A 20,290-nucleotide genomic window follows, 5' to 3' on the forward strand; every position below is an offset into this window, starting at 1 on the left:
CCTTGCACCTGGCTAAGGCCATCAGATCCCCCCCCAGTCTGCATGCTGAGCTTATTTTCCCTGGACCCTTTGTCCCCCCCTTTCTGAAATATCAGCCTCTTGTGCCTGATCCCCTGAAAATAGAAGTTGCTGTTTCTACTTGGCCTTTGCCCACCCTCGCCCTCCCAGCTGGGCCAGTGCATGGCCTCTGTCGCTCAGTGCACACGCAGGCTGTTCAGACCATTTATGGGAGGAGAAACACCTCTTTGCAAGGCTTCCATTTCAAACAGCCCAAAAGTTCAAAGCAACTGTTCAAATGATTAGGTCCCTCTGCTTCTTTATGCTGACAAACTAACCACAAATCCAGGAGAGACACATCACTGCTTATGGAGGAGATGCTCTCTGCCAGGCCATGGCAGTCATAGGGAAAGGGGAGAAAGCTTTTTCGGCCCTGATTCAGCCCCACGCCCGAGCCCTAGGGACAGCCCAGCAGCTGGTAGGTTCTGGCCCAGCCCAAACACCTCTCCTGGCCCCGGTACCCGCGGCTGCAGAGGGCCTCCAGAGCTGCACGGTGGTTTTTTATGTGGTTGCAATGCCTACACCTCCGCCCCTCCCTACCCGCTTCGTAGGTGGCCTCCTTCTATGATGCCAGTGAGTCATAGCAGGTAAGGACCTCACCCTTGATGTGTTTTGGGTTTTTTTTTAATAATGAAAATAGATAAAGGTGGGGAGCTTCACCCTAGTTTCCCCATAATTTGGTTCTCTTGGACTCTCCTTCCAACTGGATACCATCACCTGCTTCACAGCATTTCAACATTACCACAAGAGAGATTTGGCTTGAATTGTTTTGTTGTGGTTTTTTTGTTTGTTTTTTTTGTAACTGATGTTAACACAGTGCCATCTGACATTTTTCCTCAGAATCCGGAAGGTTAAGGCGGTGAATGGAAATCCCCAAAGTTTGAACACAGTTAATTGCTTCTTTCTTTCTTGTTGTATCAACAGCTGTAAATCCTAACAATACTTGTAAATCCATAATGAATTTAAAATTCTTAATTCTAATGATTAAATTTGTTCTCTCAAACAGCCCCATACAGTTTCTACCAGAAGGGCAAGATGGATGAGCTTTGGTTTTGGTCTCCCGTTACTGCCCTGTACTGTGGGAACGACTCAGTATGAGTGACGCTGTAGGTGATACTGGATTAAGCCCTCTGCTCCTGATAGCAGTGCTGGGCTGTGATTGTGTGCTTGATAACTGCTTGTATCTGCGAAATGTAGACAACCCTTCTTCAGCTCCAGCTTTGGAGGAAATTTTAATTGCACAAATAACTGTGACCAGGCAAGGAAACTTTCTTATGATTCCTCAGCGGGGCCATGACACCAGTCTTAGTGTGAGACAAACCTCCTAACTGGCACAACAGAGATCTTACTTAAGGATAAAATCTGCTTTTTTGTTCATTTCCTCTTGCTGGCTGGCCACTGACAAAACCCTTGAGGGAATACAGGATAAAAAAAAGCCTATTTGCTTAAACATGGTCTGGAGAGATACAGAGAATAAACAATAAAGGCAACAGCCAGTAGCATCTTACAGGTAAAGACAACCAGAGACGCTCTCACTAACTGGCAATGGAAACAGTGCTCGGCATTGTCCCACTGTGCAGACAGTGAGGCTGCTGCCACCCACACCCAACCCAGAATCAAGCAGGCAGGCACATGACTGTTTCCGCACTAGCGCTTACTTGCTGTGTGACACTCTGCAGGGCAGGTGACTTTATATAAAATGAGCATAAAAATGTGCAAGCACTGGGGAAGGTTCTGCAAGATAGGCAGCTGAACAGAATTAGGGAATTGCCAGACATTCTCCTCTCCTTCTAGCTTTCTGCAAAAACCCATCAGTTTTCCCTAAATAAACTGTGCCATCTGCCAGTATTTCCTATGATAGAATCACACATAAGATCAAAATTACTCACTAAAAACTCATCCCGGATGAAGAACTTGGCTCTTGTGACTTTGGGGTCTTCTCCTGCATCTGGTGTTGCTGTTCAATTAAAAATAAATGACATCAGAAACATGAAAAGCAAGCAGTCATCTACTTTTCATAATAAAAGATTTAAGTAGTCCTTCAATACAGAAATTAAAATGTTAAATATCCACAGGAGATTCCTGATAGGTAATTCTAAAATAGAAAGGAACTGTAAAATCTGAAATAAACTTCTATGCCTTTAACATCTTTGAGGGACCTGAAAATCGCTGAAATTGTTGCAACAATGTCATAAAGAGGCTTACTCACATACACAAGTTTGTTCACATAGATTAAAACAAGTGGGAGTTAGGGTTTAACTTTTATAAGAAAATACAATTAGAAAAAGAAGCTGAGCTTTTCAGCTTCTGCTGGCAGGAATTTGGGTTTAAAAATGGTTAGTCCAAGATTACACTTGAAAAAACCAATGGCATCAAAAGATCTTTTAATATATATACATTATTTCCAGGACTCAAGTCAGCAGAATACTTAAGATATACTGTCCATCAAGGAGCTTTAGATTAAATTACTGTTGAGTGGGAGACTCATTGGTCAATAGTGTTTGTCAGCAGATGAGGTCATCTCTATCTAGGCCACGTAACAACTATAGTTACTGCAAGTGTGAAAAACAATACAGTGAAGAGATAACCTATTAATTTGCCTTCAGCGTGATTTCTTCTCATCTAAGACACCAAATCAGATGCTTATAAACACACTATGGCAAAGGGAAGAATTTATCAGAATATGGAACATATTTCTGACTCTTATCTATAGTGCTAGGGCCAAACACAGAGCAGCAGCACAATCAGCAGCATCTTAAGAGTTCAGCGCTGCTGTTCTTAAATAACATCAGCTGAAATTAAAGAATAAATGAACAACTACAGGTTAAGAATAGAGAGCTGCTTCATGTGTGAATATTCTGGATCACTCTGGATATCTGCTGTGAAATCTTGCTGAGAAAGACCAAAAGCTACTTTATTCTGACAACTGGCTTACTATAAAAAAAGTTGAAAATTTACCCAAACTCTGTATAAAAGTGGTGTATGTTTGGGAGAGGGAAATTTGGACGATGGTGACAGAAGCTTTCTTCTGAAAGCCCTCAGCATTTTAAAATTGGTGCCAGGTTAACTCAGATTTTAGGACAGTTTATTTATCCTCTCCATCTGAAACTCAGCATCACACTCCTGAAATTCCAGATCTGAATGAAAGGTGAAAATAGCTTACTGCTACCTTCACGTCTATAACCTAGGCTGTTGTTGATGTTTGGGGAGAATGAAAGCCTTTTCTGACCAGTGGCTGCAAGCTCTATGCCAGGGGCATCACCTGGGTAAGACAGAGGTTAGTGGTCAGAAAGTGAAAGTTCTACCACTTCTGCTAAACACAGACTCAGGATATCTGGGCAGCCCTCTGCCTGGTATAAAACTGGTGTAATACCAGTGTTTACTTATGCAATGTGTTATTGTGGCGCAGGAATCATTGTACTTCTTGAAATGATAAGAAAATGAACCCATGCTGATAGCTCCATTGTCACAGCTCTCTTTGTATTTATTAAGGTGGTTTTCCTCCATTAAAGTTTCCTTGCTGGGTTGCTGGGCTTCCCGTCGTATTTGCAAAGGCTGAAGTTTACAGTGTTGGGAGGATGCAGAATGGCCACAGAATAAGTCTAATGAATCCCTAGCAAAGTCCAGCACTGCAGGTGGCCTAGGCAGAAGCATCTGGCAGGGGAGAGATATGCCTGGCAGCTCTGCTTTCCTGGACTGTGGGAAACAGGGGGAGGTAGGCACTCTGGAGCCAGTCCCTCACAGCCCCCTCGGCAGCCAGAGCCCCTTCAGACCCTGCTTGTGCTGGGTCACCTCTGAGCTACGTGTAGGCAACACACTCCTTACCTGACCAACAGTTTGCTTTAAGGAATGGTGTGTGCTTATCAATTTGTGTGTCTGTGAGAGACACGCAGAGAGAGAGGAACTACAGGTGGTTGGGCTAAGCCAGCAGGTCCAGTCCCTGTGTCGTGAAAAACCTTACCATCCTCAGGTACAGTATAATGCGCGTATTCAGGAAAGTAATCTTCGATTTTTGATTTCCCTGCCAAGACTTTTTCAGCCAGCATGTCCTGTTTATTCAAGAACAAAATGATAGAAATGGTCCGTAACCACCTGTCAAAAACAAACCAAATGTTTGTGTTATCTCTAACACATTAATCAAAGAAAACATTATAACTTCAACTGAAAATTTACTGGCTATTCCTGCGTGGACAGAGAGCGAAGGGTGTGGAACATGCTTCAGCAGAAAAAAAAAGATGACTTAAATTATTGTTTTGATTGGGTTGCACCTGTGCTGGTGGGTATATTTACAAGATCTGTAAATACATTTATAAAAACTGCAGTAGACATTGCTGAAGGGACCAGTCTTCAAATACTGTTTTCTACATTATCCTTTTGATATCAATCTGGGAAAATAATGACTTTTCTGAAAGCACCGCAGTCCAGAATCAGACATTACTGTCCAATTTGTTTGGTTTTGCTGAAGTAAAGAGAAAAAGGCTGTAAAGCTGCCTTCCCTCAGACTGCTCTGTCTTAACTAACAGTTCATCCACACAGATATCCTGTCTTTTAGGGTGGCCTGTATGACATCTGACGAATCAAAAGAAAAGAATCTCTTTTCTTCCTCAACTAGTACCTAGCCATCACTCTGATGATCTGCCTTTGGGACATGCACTTGACATTTTTCCTCACTCTACCTTCCATCACCTCTCAGTGCAGAGCATCCTGAGAGTTATGTGCTGGAAACTCTTCATTACCTTATTTTGTGTATCATTTTTACTTATTCTCTGTTAGGAACACACTCAGATTGCTATTTGGTTACGTACCTACAGTTTACATGCAGTGTGGTAGAATGGCAATTTAATGGCAGTTACAATTAGATTAGATCCAAAATATGATCCCTCAAGGCAGAGAAACCGTGTGCTCTCAGAGACGGGCCTTATGAGAGTAGCTGCCCACACAGGTATCAAGCGCAGTGCCAGCTGTCAATCACATGCAATGCCAACAGCTAGCTGCTCCTGCTGCTGCGTTTGAGGAGGAGATGAAATGTAATCTGGAGGATGCTCTCAGCCATGGCCAAGCAGCACAGTGACACCAGGAAGGGGTCTCCCCTGCTTCCCTTGTGGCAGCTGGCATAGGGAGCATGCCCTTAGCTATCTCCATGCCCTGTGTCATTTTGGCAGCAGTGGTGAAACACTGCATGCACCGTCCCCACCGGGGAGGGGTATGCACTGCGAGGGCACCCTGCGACCTGCCTCTACTTGGACATCTTCTGAATAAGCAGTCTGAGCATATAGTAAGGCCAGTCCTATTTTGTAAGGAGCTGAACTAAACTGGGGAGGGTGGGTGGGAAATGAGGTATGTTTTACCTGTTATTCCAGATACTTTTGAAAAGGTCCAGGGATTCCCGTAGTCTGTTTGTGTTATTGTCTTCCCTTATTACCATGTTGTAGCTGCTGCAAGCCACAACGAAGATTATAGCCGTGACATCTGGGCAGAGCACACAAGAGAGAGAAAGCAGAGAGAAAAGAACATCTCCGTTATCTCAGCACATACTCCTGAGCTAACACTGCCATTACTCCCCCAAACTGCCCAAAAAAACCAAACACTGGACTTCTGTATTAATGACAAAATATGTGTGAATATGAATACTAAGCTGCTCTCACCTCAGAGAAAATATTTTTACTTACCATTGAAGCATTGGATCCATTTTCTTCTCTCATCTCTCTGGCCACCTACATCAAACATGCTGTTAAAAAGCCATAGGATGTTACATCACTTATGTGCACTAGGAAAGTCATACGAAGCATGCAGCACGAGGGTTCATTTTAAAAATCTGACAGCCCTCAGGACAGTGGTAGTAAAACGCATCCCGAAGGGGAGAGAGATCTGCTGATGCTGCTCTGCATGTCAGACAGCTGCACCTGCCTCGCTCTGCCAGGAGAAGGCTACTGAACCCACAGAATGAGAAATACACTCTTTTCCGAGGCAACTGTTGGCCTTTCCAGCCCACAGAAGTGCATGTGATGTGTAAGGTTGAACATACTGTACTATAAACAAGGACAGGTTTCGGCATATTCTGAAGGGTGGTGGGGAGAGTGTGCTTCTATCAGGAGGAGGACATGGGGGCAGCTCTGCCCCATCAGCGCTGCCACCTTTTGGTGCAAGAACCAGTGAGAGGAGGCAACCCAACAGTGGCACAGCATAAAACTTTGAGAAACACAGAGCTTGCAGCCCTCCAGAAGAACGGAGACATTTAACTCTCCTTGTCCCACTGTAAAAAGTGTGACTCGTGGCAGGATACCCACTGACTTCTGTGAGATCTTATCCCCAAAAGTATTTTACCAGTTTACAGTGCTATACCAATGAGCCAGTTAGTAAAAACAGTCACAGACAACCCCACAACAGAGCATCACTAATACACATAACTAGTATCAGCTCTTTTTGCAAAGTATGAAGCAATTTTACCAGGACCTATGGAAAAAGAGCTGAGAAACTAAACCAAACAAAAAAACCCCAAAACAACTCCCACCCTAAATCTACTACACCAAGCACACATGAGCACAGACACCTGAAATAAGCTGTTAAAAATTAGTATGATAGTCATAAATTATTACTAATAGACTTACTGGAAATTTACTTTATCTACTTGAAATCTTGTTTCAAAAATCCCTGATGTCAACACTCTGCATCTTAATAGGTCCTGGAAATGAGAACACAGAAACTGATGAGCAAGGCCTTTTTCTAACCTCATTTTGTTTTTAAAAGCATGCAATATTATTTTCTATGAGAAGTCTTAAAATGTTCCATTTAATTCAAGTTCAATCAGACTTGTTGGTAAACCTGGATTTGTCCATGCTGACACAGTGGATATATGCAAATAGCATCCCTGCATTTATTTTGTGCATGCTCAGAAAGCAGGAGACCCTACACACATTCTCCTTACTGCCCACTGAAACCTGTTATTGATGGTCATACAATTTTGTATGTGATGTGGATAATGAATTCTGAAGTTACATAAAACTAAGAAAAATGTTATTCATGTTGTAAATTCAAGTATTCAAATGTCAGAAAACTACAGATTTACAGTTGCCCAGGCAACCTTAATTCTGCCCTCTTTGATACTGAATGAGACAGGAATTCTATCGAAATAATAGCCTGTGACTGAGTAATTAAAGCTCTATTACAGAAGGGAACAGAATTTAGGTTGTACATAAAACTGCCATTTCTTTCTTATTTTTCAAACTAGCAATACCTTATAACTTAAATAACATTCTTCTAATAATTAAAAAAATAGTAATTTCCTAGAGTCTCAAAGGAAGTAGGCAAAACCAATTTATGATGCATACCTCAGGCAACTAGCTCACTGCGTCACCATCATCACCAGCAGCATCTTTAACCTTGACTATCCAGCACTGCTGCTCAGGCAGTGGGTGCAGAACAAAATCGGAGGCCAGAGAAAGCTGCTGGCTGCCTGGTGGGGACGAACCCTGCTGAGCAGCCACCTCTTGACACAGCTGCCTGCCTGGGGATTGCTCCCTCCCTGGGGCAAGGGAAGGGCTGCTGGATCTAGCTTAGCTCTCCTCGCCATGCAGCGGCTGAGGGAAGGAGGCAGCTGCTGGTGCAGAGTACAAGCACAGTTTCCCCCCCAGCCTACTACCTACCGCTTCAAATATTCTTGTAGCTGGCAAACCTTGCCTGCTTTGACAGCCATGTGAACTCAGCTGAAGGCCACTTATTTCATTATTTTAGTTATTTTATATGTTACTGTCATTTGCTGTCACTTGCTGACAGTCACTATTTTGGGAGGGTGCAAAAAACATTAAAGAAAGCAAGGGAAAAAAGGAAAGTAGTGATTTTTACCAGTTAATTCAGAAGGACAACTGATACAGCATAACAGGATGAAAACTCAAAAGCAAAAGAGAATCCCCCCTTTAGAGCAAAAGTTTTCTACCTGCCGAATACCAAAGGCTTCTTCTGATCTCTGGAGGCAAAGAGCATTTCTTCCCAAAGGAAATATCGGGAAAAAATTCTAGATGATGAATGACTGCTCCAGGTCGAAAAAGGCCTCCCAGGAACAAAGAGGCCAACACTAATATAAATAATGAAAGCAAAAATGAGGCTTTGCTTCATTGACTTCTCTTTCCAGCCCAGTGGTATCAATGCTAAAATCAGACCATGAGGTCTAGAAAGAGTAAATCCCAGTGCTACTGCTATGGTCTGAAAATGTCTCGAAGGCTTTAATAACTGATGTTATATTGGGTCGACTATACAAGTTTCATCTTATAATACAACGCACGCTACTTTTTACTGCCTTCTGTTTCAGGATTCGGTCAGAGTCATTGGACAGGCTTGTGGTTATAGACCTGAATTAGGTCTGAAGGAACAGGCTCTGCTCCGCATACTTCCTTGTGTGGTCTCTGGCGAGTCACTTAATTTCTCTGAATTTCAGTCCCTGATTGCACAGTGAGATTTGGCAATTATACTTTTTTCAGGGCATCCACCCATTATACACCTTGCATGGTTAGACTGAATTATCCAGTGCAGGGATTCTCTTCTGCCAGCTGTATTTGTAGGTTATGATGTGGCTCACAATCTTGGTTGAGACTACTAGATGACAGTGGGTTATCAGCACTGAAAAATACCAACTTCAGAATCAGTTTGCTGAATAGACATCCTGCCCAAGGAAACCACACAGCCTGAGCTCAGGGAAGGCAGCCAAAGCCATGCACCAAAGTGAAGCCCTTTCTTACTTCAAGGCTGCACCACTTCAGCCCTAACCTTCCTGGATGCATTTGTCATTAGAGTACTCTACTAAGATGTACCATGACATCTGGGAAAAAAGTGTTCTGTCCTGCAAATAAGGCTTTGGTAGAAACTATCCTGCCCACAGGAGACAGGCACAGGCTGGAAAGGTGTCTGCACAACTACAGAGAAGTCCATGAGGTCTGCTGCTGCTGCTGGTGCTCTCCCCTGGACACTGCAGGCTTCTGCCTCTGAAGGACCCATCTGATGGACATGGAACGCCTCCCTCCAGGTTTTCATCACCTCCACCGTTGAAATAAAACACTGCTGCTGTGTAGCAAAGGCTGATGAGGGAAACTGTAGGCTTTTACGTTTATGTTTTTTGTTCCCTTCACTTTGTTTGCAGGACACAGAATGGAAAGCAAGAAGAAGTAACAGATGTATTACAGGAATCACTGACCTACATACAGTAACACAAGCTTGCACCATCAAAAAACCTCTTCTTTAATATCCATTAGTTAAACTGCTAGACTGTATTTTGATATTATGTGGTGTGCCCTACTTCAGCTGCTGTTGGGACTAAAATAAATTTTTTACATAAAGAATTCATATGAATGGGCACCTTGGTTCAGACTCTACCCCATTAGTTATACTAACCTGATCTGTGGGTGTGTAGTCATCCATGCTGACGCTGTCAATTCTTTCTAAAAAGCTAGAAGAAAAATAAACATGAATTAGATATGTAAAATACTGTATCGTGTAACACTTTTCACTACCTTTTCTGGTTTAGACTCCTACTGCAAAGTAAAACACAAGTCCAATGGCAAAGGTATGAGCCTGATGATTTATTTACATTGACTGAGGTTACATTTTCCGAGCCAAACAACTTTTTATCCAGACTTTGTTTCAATAAAGTCCTTCTACAGTTATGGTTATACGGTACCCAGAGGTGGTCCAAATGCAGCTAAATGATGCAATTTTGTGAGGTCCACTAAAAAAATACTAAGACTAACCATGTGTCATATGGTTGTTTAGACAGAAAAAATATTTTGGGGTTTGAAAAACAAAATGGGGCAAACGGTTGCCTTTGTTTAGCATGATGCTAATCTGGCATAATGTTATGTTAATTGTGGGCTCAGTAACCTTAGCAGAAACGCTTGTTAATATATACAGATAGCTTTGGACTGACATGCTGCCCTCAAACACTGCAACTAAAGCATCAGAAGTGGAAAGCAAAATTGACATGAAGTAGGGGTTAATTAACCCAACTCTTTACATTGACAAAACTCAGTGAGATGCGTAAGGTGAAACAAAGACTTAGAACAGGTTGCCCAGGGAAGCTGTGGATGTCCCCTCCCTGGAAGTGTTCAAGGCCAGGCTGGATGAGGCTTTGAGCAACCTGGTCTAGTGGAAGGTGTCCCTGCTCATGGCAGGGGGTTGGAACTAGATGATCTTTAAGGTCCCTTCCAAACCTAACCATCCTATGATTCTATAACTGCAGGGAAGGGCAAGAGAAAAGGCAACCAGAAAAAAAAGAGGAAACCACATTCTCCAATTATTGAAATAACCTTTTCAAGCTTTAATTCTTTCCTAGAACATGCTAGAATGGCAGTATTGAGGACACAAAAATGTGATTTTATATGTATAGCTAAAATAGACAGGTTATCCTCTCTCACTTTCACCCATTTATTTGATTTTGTGTGAGCACAGCTGGCTCTTTTTCCCTGGACTGTCTGTACGACTTAGCAGCTTTCTTGAATTTCTGCACTGTTATTTGGTATTTGGCAGTGAATATCCCACCAGCTGACTCATCCTGCTACAATATTATCAAGATTTCTTTATCAACCAGCAAGTTTTCCCAATTTTACTTGGGTGTGCATGTGGAATCTAATTAACAGCAGTGGGAAAGACAAAAAAACAGTGAACTCTTGACTTGCAACGTGACTCACTCAACACAAGGGTCACACACACTGACCAGTTGAAAAAATACCCCCCCTAAAAGCCTGTTTGTAATTCTCATAGCGCTTTCCCACGGATGTGAACTGAAAGGAAAAGAAAATACGCTATGTATATATTTACTTATACTATTTTTCCTTTTTTGAACCTCCACTGTTAGAACAGAGAAACAAAATGCAGGAACTACAGCTAGAATATCCAGCTTTTCTTTCTGCATGATCAAGGTGTGATGGCTAAGCATACTGTTTAAAAAAATTGCTGTTTAGTGCAACACGGTGGGTGTCTGATAACAAAACTATCTTGAACAAACTCTAAAGAAAAATCACCTTTTTACAAAACTTCCTTCCCCACCAAAAGCCATCATAAACTTGCATAAAGACATAAAAGTACATCTTTATAGTCAGCTACAGTCACCATGAGAAAGCAGCTGTATTCAGACCAAACTTTTGGTCAGATGATTTTCATCACCTTGAGAATATTGGTTAAGCAAAGTTTAACTTCAGTTATCCCTGCAGGTAACGCAGACACTGGAGCAGAGGGATGTATTTTTAACTGGCGCACCTATTGTTATCACAACTCTCACCTCACACCTCCGGCACACGAGATGAAAAAAGAAGGCAAAAAAGCCCAAACTAAAAATGCCTCCAAGCTGAATCTCTTCCTAAATGAGGAATCATTTTCCTTAATACGGCTGTTCAGGCAGCACTCCTGTATTTCTGAATCAGTTTCACAGCTTCTGTCTAGTTTCTTTACAGTTTGATCCGACAGGCCCAGTTAACAGCCTCTATTCATCAGGGTAAAAGGTTAGCAGAGGGGTAAATCCAGGTCCCTGAGCGCAGTAAGGTGACAATGCCAGCAGGTTAAACAAGCCTGCAGAAAAGGGGCAGGGGCCTGAGGGAGAGCTAACAAACTGCCGTGGGCAGCACAATCGCTTGCACAGCTCAGGAACAATCAATGCAACCGAAGCCAGGGGAGAAAATGCTCCTCCACTACGGCTGACACGGAAAAGGGCTCTGGTTGAGTGTGGACAGAAGCGAGTGTTTGTGCACAAATACAACTCCATCACAAACCTCACAAGACAGTGTGAATCAGTGTTTTTCTTGCAGAAGCATTCCTTCTGGAGTTGATGTATAAATCAGAGACAATACATCTTCACCCTCCAATACCAAGGGTACCTTGGCAGAATTTATCCAAAATGATTAAGCACTGGTATTTCGTACCAATTCACATCTCTCTCACCTATACATCAGGCACTTCAGGAAGGTTATTGGTTGTTAGTGTTTGCATTTTGCAAACAGGAAAATTACGATAAGGACCAGAGGAGTGAGTAATGCAGTGTTACACTACAAATAATCCATGGCAGGGTAGGGAACGAGATAAGTCTCCTAATTACATGTCCTGTGTATCAGCCCGAGTCATCTTCTGTTTAGAAACTGTCAGCCTCCTCCTGGTAAAAGGATCCATTTCAAACACCCTTAACTGCAACACTGCAGTTAACAGAGTGAGCTCTGACAAATATCACGCGCTTCAAAAATGTCACTTGACATAGCAGCTGTAATTTTCTATGCTTCTAAGGTTGCTGGCCACATGTGATCTATATTAAAATAAATGCAATGATTTACAAGGTTTTACCTGCCACCTCGCTATATCAAGGTGCAATGATATCACCAGCATCCAATAAGTCAACATGCAACTACTATTAGGATTCAGCCTAACTTTGTAGCTTTAAGGAAAATAAACCTTTTCAGGGTATGATGGACAGGCTTCATAAGATTTCTTTTGCAACTACATTAAACGCGCACTGAGATTTCTAGACACTTGAAACACACTAAGTATGCTAACTTCATTCTCACTTTCTCAATTGCTTTCTATTGTTGATTTCTACTAATCCTAAATGCCTCTAAGAATTATGTTCTGGCATAATACACGTTCTTTTATACATATACCTACACACCAGCAAATTTCAAACTTACATGACTAAAATTTCAACTTAAAGGGCTCGAAGTATGAAGATACCTCCTAACTGTGGCAATGCTCATGTCTCTACTCAAAAAATCAGTGTGAGGAAAACACAATACCAAAAAATGAATAAAAATGGACACCAGTATCACTTATTCTCTCTTTTTAGATGCTGTTTTTTTCAGCTCAGGGATAAAATTATTTTCACAGAATTATGCCTTTTTACAATACTGACACATCTTCTATTTATGGAGCTTCTATAGAAACCCATACTCAGAATTTATTTTAATTCTGCAGTAACTGTTTTGCATGCATGTGCAATGAACTTTAAATTCACGCGTTCAACTCAACTGTGAATAAAACTAGAACATATGATATAATATTTATATTTCTACTTCAGAATTGTGGTTTTATTTAGAAAAGATTCAGTCTGACAATTAGTACGACATTTAGGTTCTTCTTAATTTTATAGTAGGTTGTTTTACATTTCCTTGCATGGAAAAGCACAAACTACTTTTTTTTTTTTTTTTTAAATACATCAGGCAAGATATTGCAAGGAAGGTCTTCTTTGCTCTGTTTGGAAATGCAGTGGTTTGGTTTGCCAATAAATTAAAGAAAAGAAAGACGGACTGATAAAGTTAAAAAAACCCAATAATGAGCTACTGACATTATTATATCTATTATTAAGCTGATCTGTAGTTTTATAAATATCTTCAGTGAGTTTCCTAGGAAACTCAACTGACACTTAGTTTGACAAGCCATCTCTAAATTTTATATTATGCAAGCTGTGAACACAAAAGTACAGGTTTTAGATGTGCCTGCCAGTGCATGTGGGAACTATCAATAAGTATTATTCCCTTTAAAAGCCACAGCAATTTGAGCAGCAGTAGCAGCTATATAAAAATTTCCGAAAAAAGGATTAATAAATGTGCAAATAAAGAGGAGGTAATCGTACACGAAAATCCTTTTCTCACTGGGTAAATCACTATATAGGTCTGTATAGATATTCTGACCCCACAAACAAAATCACAATTAAAAGAAAAATCATGTCTTGAGAATAATATGATAGACACAAAACCCATGCTGTACTTATAAGTGTATATCGACATCCAAAGAACTGGAAAGACGAAGTGCTAAACTGCAAATCAATATAACAAACTACACATTTTAATAAACCTTTGTCTACTTCAACCATTTTTTTATGCTCTCACCCCAACATTTCAAAGGCTGTGTATCAAAAAGTTGTTGTGGGAAACAAGAAATCAAATGCACGTCAAAATACTTGTCTCTTTAAAAGACAAAGGTAATGTGGCAAATCTTTAACGTTGTACCTTTAAGTTCTCAGAGTGAAGAACCTCAATTTTATCCTCAAATAAGCTCTTGGGGTCAGCAAAGCTTTACGTTTCTGATGGACCATTAAGAGATTTGCAAACTCCTCAGCCAGGCTCAAAAACCAACAGAAGCACCATAATCTACTATCTGAAACCATCCAGGACTTTGAATTCCACCCTCTTTGGACTGCAGTAAGTCACAGGTGAGGCAGACATTTCACAATGAGAACACCTACATCAGGTCTCTAGGGAGCTGAAATGGAAAAAATATCCTTTTTTTTTTTTTTTTTCTATTGCAGTTTTCAGGGACTATCAAGATTTGATTCTTTCTTTCTTTCTTTCTTTCTTTCTTTCTTTCTTTCTTTCTTTCTTTCTTTCTTTCTTTCTTTCTTTCTTTCTTTCTTTCTTTCTTTCTTTCTTTCTTTCTTTCTTTCTTTCTTTCTTTCTTTCTTTCTTTCTTTCTTTCTTTCTTTCTTTCTTTCTTTCTTTCTTTCTTTCTTTCTTTCTTTCTTTCTTTCTTTCTTTCTTTCTTTCTTTCTTTCTTTCTTTCTTTCTTTCTTTCTTTCTTTCTTTCTTTCTTTCTTTCTTTCTTTCTTTCTTTCTTTCTTTCTTTCTTTCTTTCTTTCTTTCTTTCTTTCTTTCTTTCTTTCTTTCTTTCTTTCTTTCTTTCTTTCTTTCTTTCTTTCTTTCTTTCTTTCTTTCTTTCTTTCTTTCTTTCTTTCTTTCTTTCTTTCTTTCTTTCTTTCTTTCTTTCTTTCTTTCTTTCTTTCTTTCTTTCTTTCTTTCTTTCTTTCTTTCTTTCTTTCTTTCTTTCTTTCTTTCTTTCTTTCTTTCTTTCTTTCTTTCTTTCTTTCTTTCTTTCTTTCTTTCTTTCTTTCTTTCTTTCTTTCTTTCTTTCTTTCTTTCTTTCTTTCTTTCTTTCTTTCTTTCTTTCTTTCTTTCTTTCTTTCTTTCTTTCTTTCTTTCTTTCTTTCTTTCTTTCTTTCTTTCTTTCTTTCTTTCTTTCTTTCTTTCTTTCTTTCTTTCTTTCTTTCTTTCTTTCTTTCTTTCTTTCTTTCTTTCTTTCTTTCTTTCTTTCTTTCTTTCTTTCTTTCTTTCTTTCTTTCTTTCTTTCTTTCTTTCTTTCTTTCTTTCTTTCTTTCTTTCTTTCTTTCTTTCTTTCTTTCTTTCCATAAAATATATTTTTTTAATCATCTAAGGGACTACAGTCCTACTGATTCTCCCTGAAATATTTGAAATAGGAAACTACGTATTTCTGGTTTTGAGAATACCTTAGGCTCCATGGTTAGGCTTTAAGCAACTTCATATTACTCTCATATATCTCCTGGTAAATGAGAAAGACATAATGAAAACAGCCCCCAGCAATATTCTAACCCCTAAAGGATTAACTTTCCCCAAGTCATTTGCTGAAAATATCAGCAGAAATCCCCCAGGATGTGCTGGTACAATTTAACATGTAAGGATTTTCCTGCCAAATTTAAATAGTCACTGTATTTTAAATACAGCTTCTGTGTGGTGGTGGAGTGTTTCCCCTCCCTCCCCCCAGACCTACTGCAGTGGCTCCCCAGGAGGAGCCGGCACCAGGCAGGGGGACGGGAGGGACCGTGGCCTGTTCTGGATCTGCCCGGGCTCACCTGCGCCGTTTGGAAGGGCCCATTGCTCCATAAGCTGTTACGGAAGAAAATACCCAGTGCAAGCACTGAAGATGTGACCGAAATCGAGTATTTCTTTCAAAAGGGTTAGAAATCTACAAGTTGTTATTGCTTGTCACCCTTTGTTGGCATCTGCCAAGTTCCCCTGGGCCTCCCTGCTGCTCCCCAAAGCACCTGCTTCAGGAGGGGACCCACCAGAACCGCCCGAGGCGGGGGCAGGGGTGAGCCCTGCATGGAACGCAGCTCCCCGCAATTCACCAAGCTCACCCTGTTTTCACTTCTCAAACCCGTATTTCCCCGAGGGCTGCCAGCCTCCCCATGGACCTCAGGCTGCCTGGCCCAGGGCTGGCCAAGGGCTGCTCGGAGGAGGCCCAAACCGGCGGGATTTGTCCATAAAACGCACCTTCCCCCGCCTGCAACTCAGCGAGGAGACAGGAGATGACAGGGTTAAACCAACAGGAGGCTCAGAGGGAGAGCAAAGTACAGTGCTGCCTGAAACCCGCCAGCTTGCTAAGAAGCCACTGCAGTCTGAGGATTTGGGGTTGAAAGCATTTGGGCAGCCCTCTGCTTGGGGTGAGGGCGACCTCACTGGGAAGGGCCTCGGGCCACCGATGGCCATCTGTCCTAGACATGCAGGCCACGGCACCTTGTTGTCCCAGTGCCCATACTGCCCGCCGCTGGCGCCAGCAGCTTGAGAGGGGAAGCGCATAACCCATCTTGTTTGCTGCCCCGGCCATGGCTGCTGCCAGCTGTGGCCCCAGCCACCAAGAAGTCATCAAGAGCAAAGCCATCACGAGACACTTTATTGGTACCTGCAAACTATGCTTCCTGGTAATCCCATGAAGCAGGAAAACTATCTTAAACCCGATTTACAGATGATGACTTTGGCTGAGACATTAAAAGCAAAGACGGAGAACGTGAGCTGCAGCCCAGAGCTCGCACACCATTCACCAGGCTCCCCTTTCCCATAACGAGCCAGACAGCTGCCAGCAATCAGGAGCGCGTTTGGCGAGGATAAAGACAGACAGCTAAAATCCGTAGAAGAGTTTTCCTAGTCTATGGGCTAGGTTAAGAGTTTCTTAGCAGACACCCATTTTAACCTCACTTTCTCTGCCGCTAGGTTGTTTTTTCTCAGTATGCACTGCAGAGTATCTCTAAGCTTCACAGGCTTTGGCATGTGTCCAGCTAATAACCTAAACAAATGCACAAAACTTCAACTGTATTAAATGTTTCAGACATATGATTAGTACCCTCCTTCTGCTTAATAACAGCATTTTTTTTTTTAATTGAAAATACATGAACTAAACTAAAAAATGAATAAACAGTATGACTTCTACAACTCCTTGCCCCCACTGGTTCCCTACATTTGTTAAAAAGCAGTGTGAATTTTGGGAAATGCATTTCTTCTTTCTAAATTTAGCAAACTAACCACTTTTTGGCTTAGCAGATGTTTTTGCTTTCTGAGCGAGAGGCCTATGGGGATCATCATTAACCCTCTTCTTAACATAAACATTGACTAAGACTTAGATCTGGCAAACTGTCATTCACACAGAAAGGTTAACGGGCTCCAGCAGAAACGAGACTCATCATCTGCAACTTCTGCTACATGGGATCTCAGAGAAGAGGGAAGAAGATGGGCAAAGAAAGAAAGAAGAGGAAAGGTTATTTACTTATTTATTTTAAAAAGGACAGTATTTTTCTACTGCATGTGATCAGATGTTTTACTCCCAGGGGTGCAAGCGGCTGAGCTGCTGCAAAACACGGACTAAGAATGAAGCAATGATAAAATCTGAGGCTTAGACCGGTACATGCAGACCCTCCTTCTAACCACATTCACGCCAGCTTGAATCCACTGACTTCAGTGAAGTTTCTTCTTCCTCATGTGAGAGGACAGTCCTAGGCCAATAATCATTATATGCATATCGATACACCCGTGGAGCATTTATATAGACACAGATTTGAGTTCTGGAGTGTAAAGGTTGCACAGAGCGCATTCTGCAATTATAAGTGCAATTTGGAACAGAGAACCAAAAGATAATAGCTTGAAAACAGAAAGCTCATATTGCATTACCCAGAGAGATCTGGATCCCAACTGCTCTGTGAGCTCATGTATGGCAGACTAGGATCTCTTTTTTCATCGTCTGAATGAAACAACTGTTAAGCATCTTCCAGCAACTACACAGACTGGCACTGGAAGTGAAGCTCAGAATACCTAAAACATCAAATGAGTTACATGGGCAGAATGCAAGTGTCCCATCTGGACCTGGAGAACTTGCCTTTAGACAGAAAGACAGATCAAACCCTTGGTTTTACATCCCACTAACGAAAGTGCATAGAAAGTCTCACCTCTAACTCTTTAGGCAAATTCTTCAAAAAGGACTTGGACGTCTATGTTCAGGAAAGCCAAACAAGGGGCAAAGGCCTTGATAATATTTGGAGCTGTAAAACGCATCAGGTTTACAACCATCAGCTATGTAACGCAAGGTTGCCAGGGGATGTTAGAAGTTAATGAAATGTGTTTTCACAGTGCATTGCAAATACAGCTTTCCCTGTTACTTGCAAGTTTATCTTGCTGTGACACGGGAAAATCATTTCAGTGCAACTTACAAATTCTGGTTGATGGTTTTGTTTTCAAAAGTTGTTGCACTGTGGATATCCTCTTAGTGTACACAAAACCACTAACTGCTGTGAGCCCTGAAGAATGTCAAGTCCAGGTTATAAACAGCACTGGTTGTTGGAAATTAATGATAACTTACTCTGGTGGAAGTGGTTTGGAGTAATAAGTGTGCTATGGTGATTGCCAGAAAGGAAAAACCAGTTTGACTGGAGTTTTCTATAGGAAGCTGATAAAAGAGAAAGCAGAAAATCCCCAAATAGGAGAAGCAAAGGTAACAAAACAGACGTAAAAGGAAGTCACGAGAAGTTTGTGTTTACCTGTGCCACTAGTCCAAGCTCAGTGCAAAAGAACTTGGCGCCAATAAATTTTGTGTCTAAAAGTCAAACCGGATGATTCAGAAAATAGGATGCTAGAAGCCCTGAGAAAACCCACATGAAAAAAGTGAACTCTTCAGGATGGCCAATGTTCCTGTCCAGGAAAAGCACGCATGCAGGCTTATGACTGTTTTCAGATCTATGCATTTTTTGTGACATGTAAATGAAAGGAACAGAAATCCTGAACAAAATGTATCTGTTTGCTTTCACCTGCCACATGTTTGTCAGGTGTTGACATGACCCAGAGAAATGACATGACTGGAGTCCCGGTGAGTGCTGGGGTTAAACAGGAGGACTGGCACCACTTCCAAGGCTCAACATTTGCATCACAGGACCAGCTCTCATGAGGATGTGTTAGAGGCCCCAAGACATAGACAGGATCTGGAGTTCCTATAGATATCCACCACTTGAGGAATATGAGGGCTCCTAACACACGCCCTACCAGAGAAGCAGCTTTCTAGGGTTGCATGTAAGATGTGAAGTACGTCATCAGTTCAAACTAAGAATACAAAAAACTTGCTCTTACAGAAAAGTCAGGAAGGTGACCAGCTTCCTACACAGTGGGAACAGAGAAAGTGTTAATGGAAACCTTGCAGAGCACCTAGTAAAATTTCTTCTTCCTTATTGCAGTTTATGAGGTGTGGTAGTAGATCATTTCTCTTCTGCACTCCTTAATCCTTGCCCCAGCTCTAACATTGTGCTCTCATGCTTCTACCTTGTGTGAAGAACATGTTGGACACAAACTCTGTGAGCAGCCCTTCGATGTGCAGGGCTGCAGTGTGGCTCACCAGTGTATTCTCAGAGTTACTGGAATAGAACACTACCTTGTCAATGTTCAAGGCAAGAAAACTTATACAACAGAGCAAAAATTAATGGCTCTGGAGTTAAAGGACAGAAGGATGATGAAGACTGACATCCTTCCAGCGGTTTCAAAGCATTTTACTCCCAAACACCCAACAGACCACTTCACCTATTGTTCAGAGGTAGACCTATTGCCTTCCCTTTAGCAGAGTGAAGAGACACGGTAACCTTTCACTTTCGATGGGAAGGACACAAAGCCTGCTCTTCCCAAACTTGTTCATGCCATGCACCAGAAGTTATTAGGGCTTCCCTACTTCCCTACTGTAATCTAGAGCAGATGGTTTAACCTTCTTATTCCCATGCACAACACGCTTTGGAGCTGTACATGCAAAACAGTATCAGATAAATAAATATCTGTGTATGATCAGCTGCCTTAGAAATTACCAGGTGAAAATAAGAACAACATCAAGCAGAGGTCTAGCAGTGCGGATGTAAACACGAGACATAGCCATCAGATTCATAAGAAAATTCCTGTATCTTTACAATTGATGCTGCTGAAATGTTTTCATTAAATCACCATTATCCTGCCCATTTTAGAACAGGATATATTTAACCACTGAATGCATTCAAGCAATTGGTCATAACACCTACGGCTTGGCTGAGCAATTACCTTGAGTAGCTGGAGGAAGGCATGGAGCTGAAGTGAGGAGATGAATTGTTACTACAAAATTGGAAGGAAGAAGGATACAGCGACCATGTTGCACTTACTAATAATTGGCCTAATTCCATGTAATATTTACATGCTACTTAAACAAAATA

The 20,290-nt window shown here is 41.4% G+C and overlaps 1 protein-coding gene across 2 annotated transcripts in view; it reads right to left on the reverse strand.

The window, feature by feature from the left end:
• The window catches only part of GNAL (G protein subunit alpha L), a 61,167-nt gene that overhangs the window by 5,269 nt on the left and 35,608 nt on the right, over window positions 1-20,290 (reverse strand). The window contains exons 2-7 of one of the 2 annotated variants that reach the window (XM_010172756.2): window positions 9,439-9,493; window positions 6,666-6,739; window positions 5,727-5,785; window positions 5,406-5,526; window positions 4,019-4,149; window positions 1,947-2,014 (exon numbers count right to left, since the gene is read on the reverse strand). In XM_010172756.2, the coding sequence (XP_010171058.1) occupies window positions 1,947-2,014; window positions 4,019-4,149; window positions 5,406-5,526; window positions 5,727-5,785; window positions 6,666-6,739; window positions 9,439-9,465 (480 nt within the window). In that variant the 5' untranslated portion in view covers window positions 9,466-9,493. Of the gene's footprint in view, window positions 1-1,946; window positions 2,015-4,018; window positions 4,150-5,405; window positions 5,527-5,726; window positions 5,786-6,665; window positions 6,740-8,597; window positions 8,648-9,438; window positions 9,494-20,290 lie in introns of those variants that run through there. The other variant, XM_010172757.1, reaches the window with a different exon arrangement.

Source organism: Antrostomus carolinensis, unplaced genomic scaffold (assembly GCF_000700745.2).
Source record: "Antrostomus carolinensis isolate BGI_N321 unplaced genomic scaffold, ASM70074v2 scaffold18577, whole genome shotgun sequence".
In the NCBI taxonomy this organism is placed as follows: Eukaryota; Metazoa; Chordata; class Aves; order Caprimulgiformes; family Caprimulgidae; genus Antrostomus; species Antrostomus carolinensis.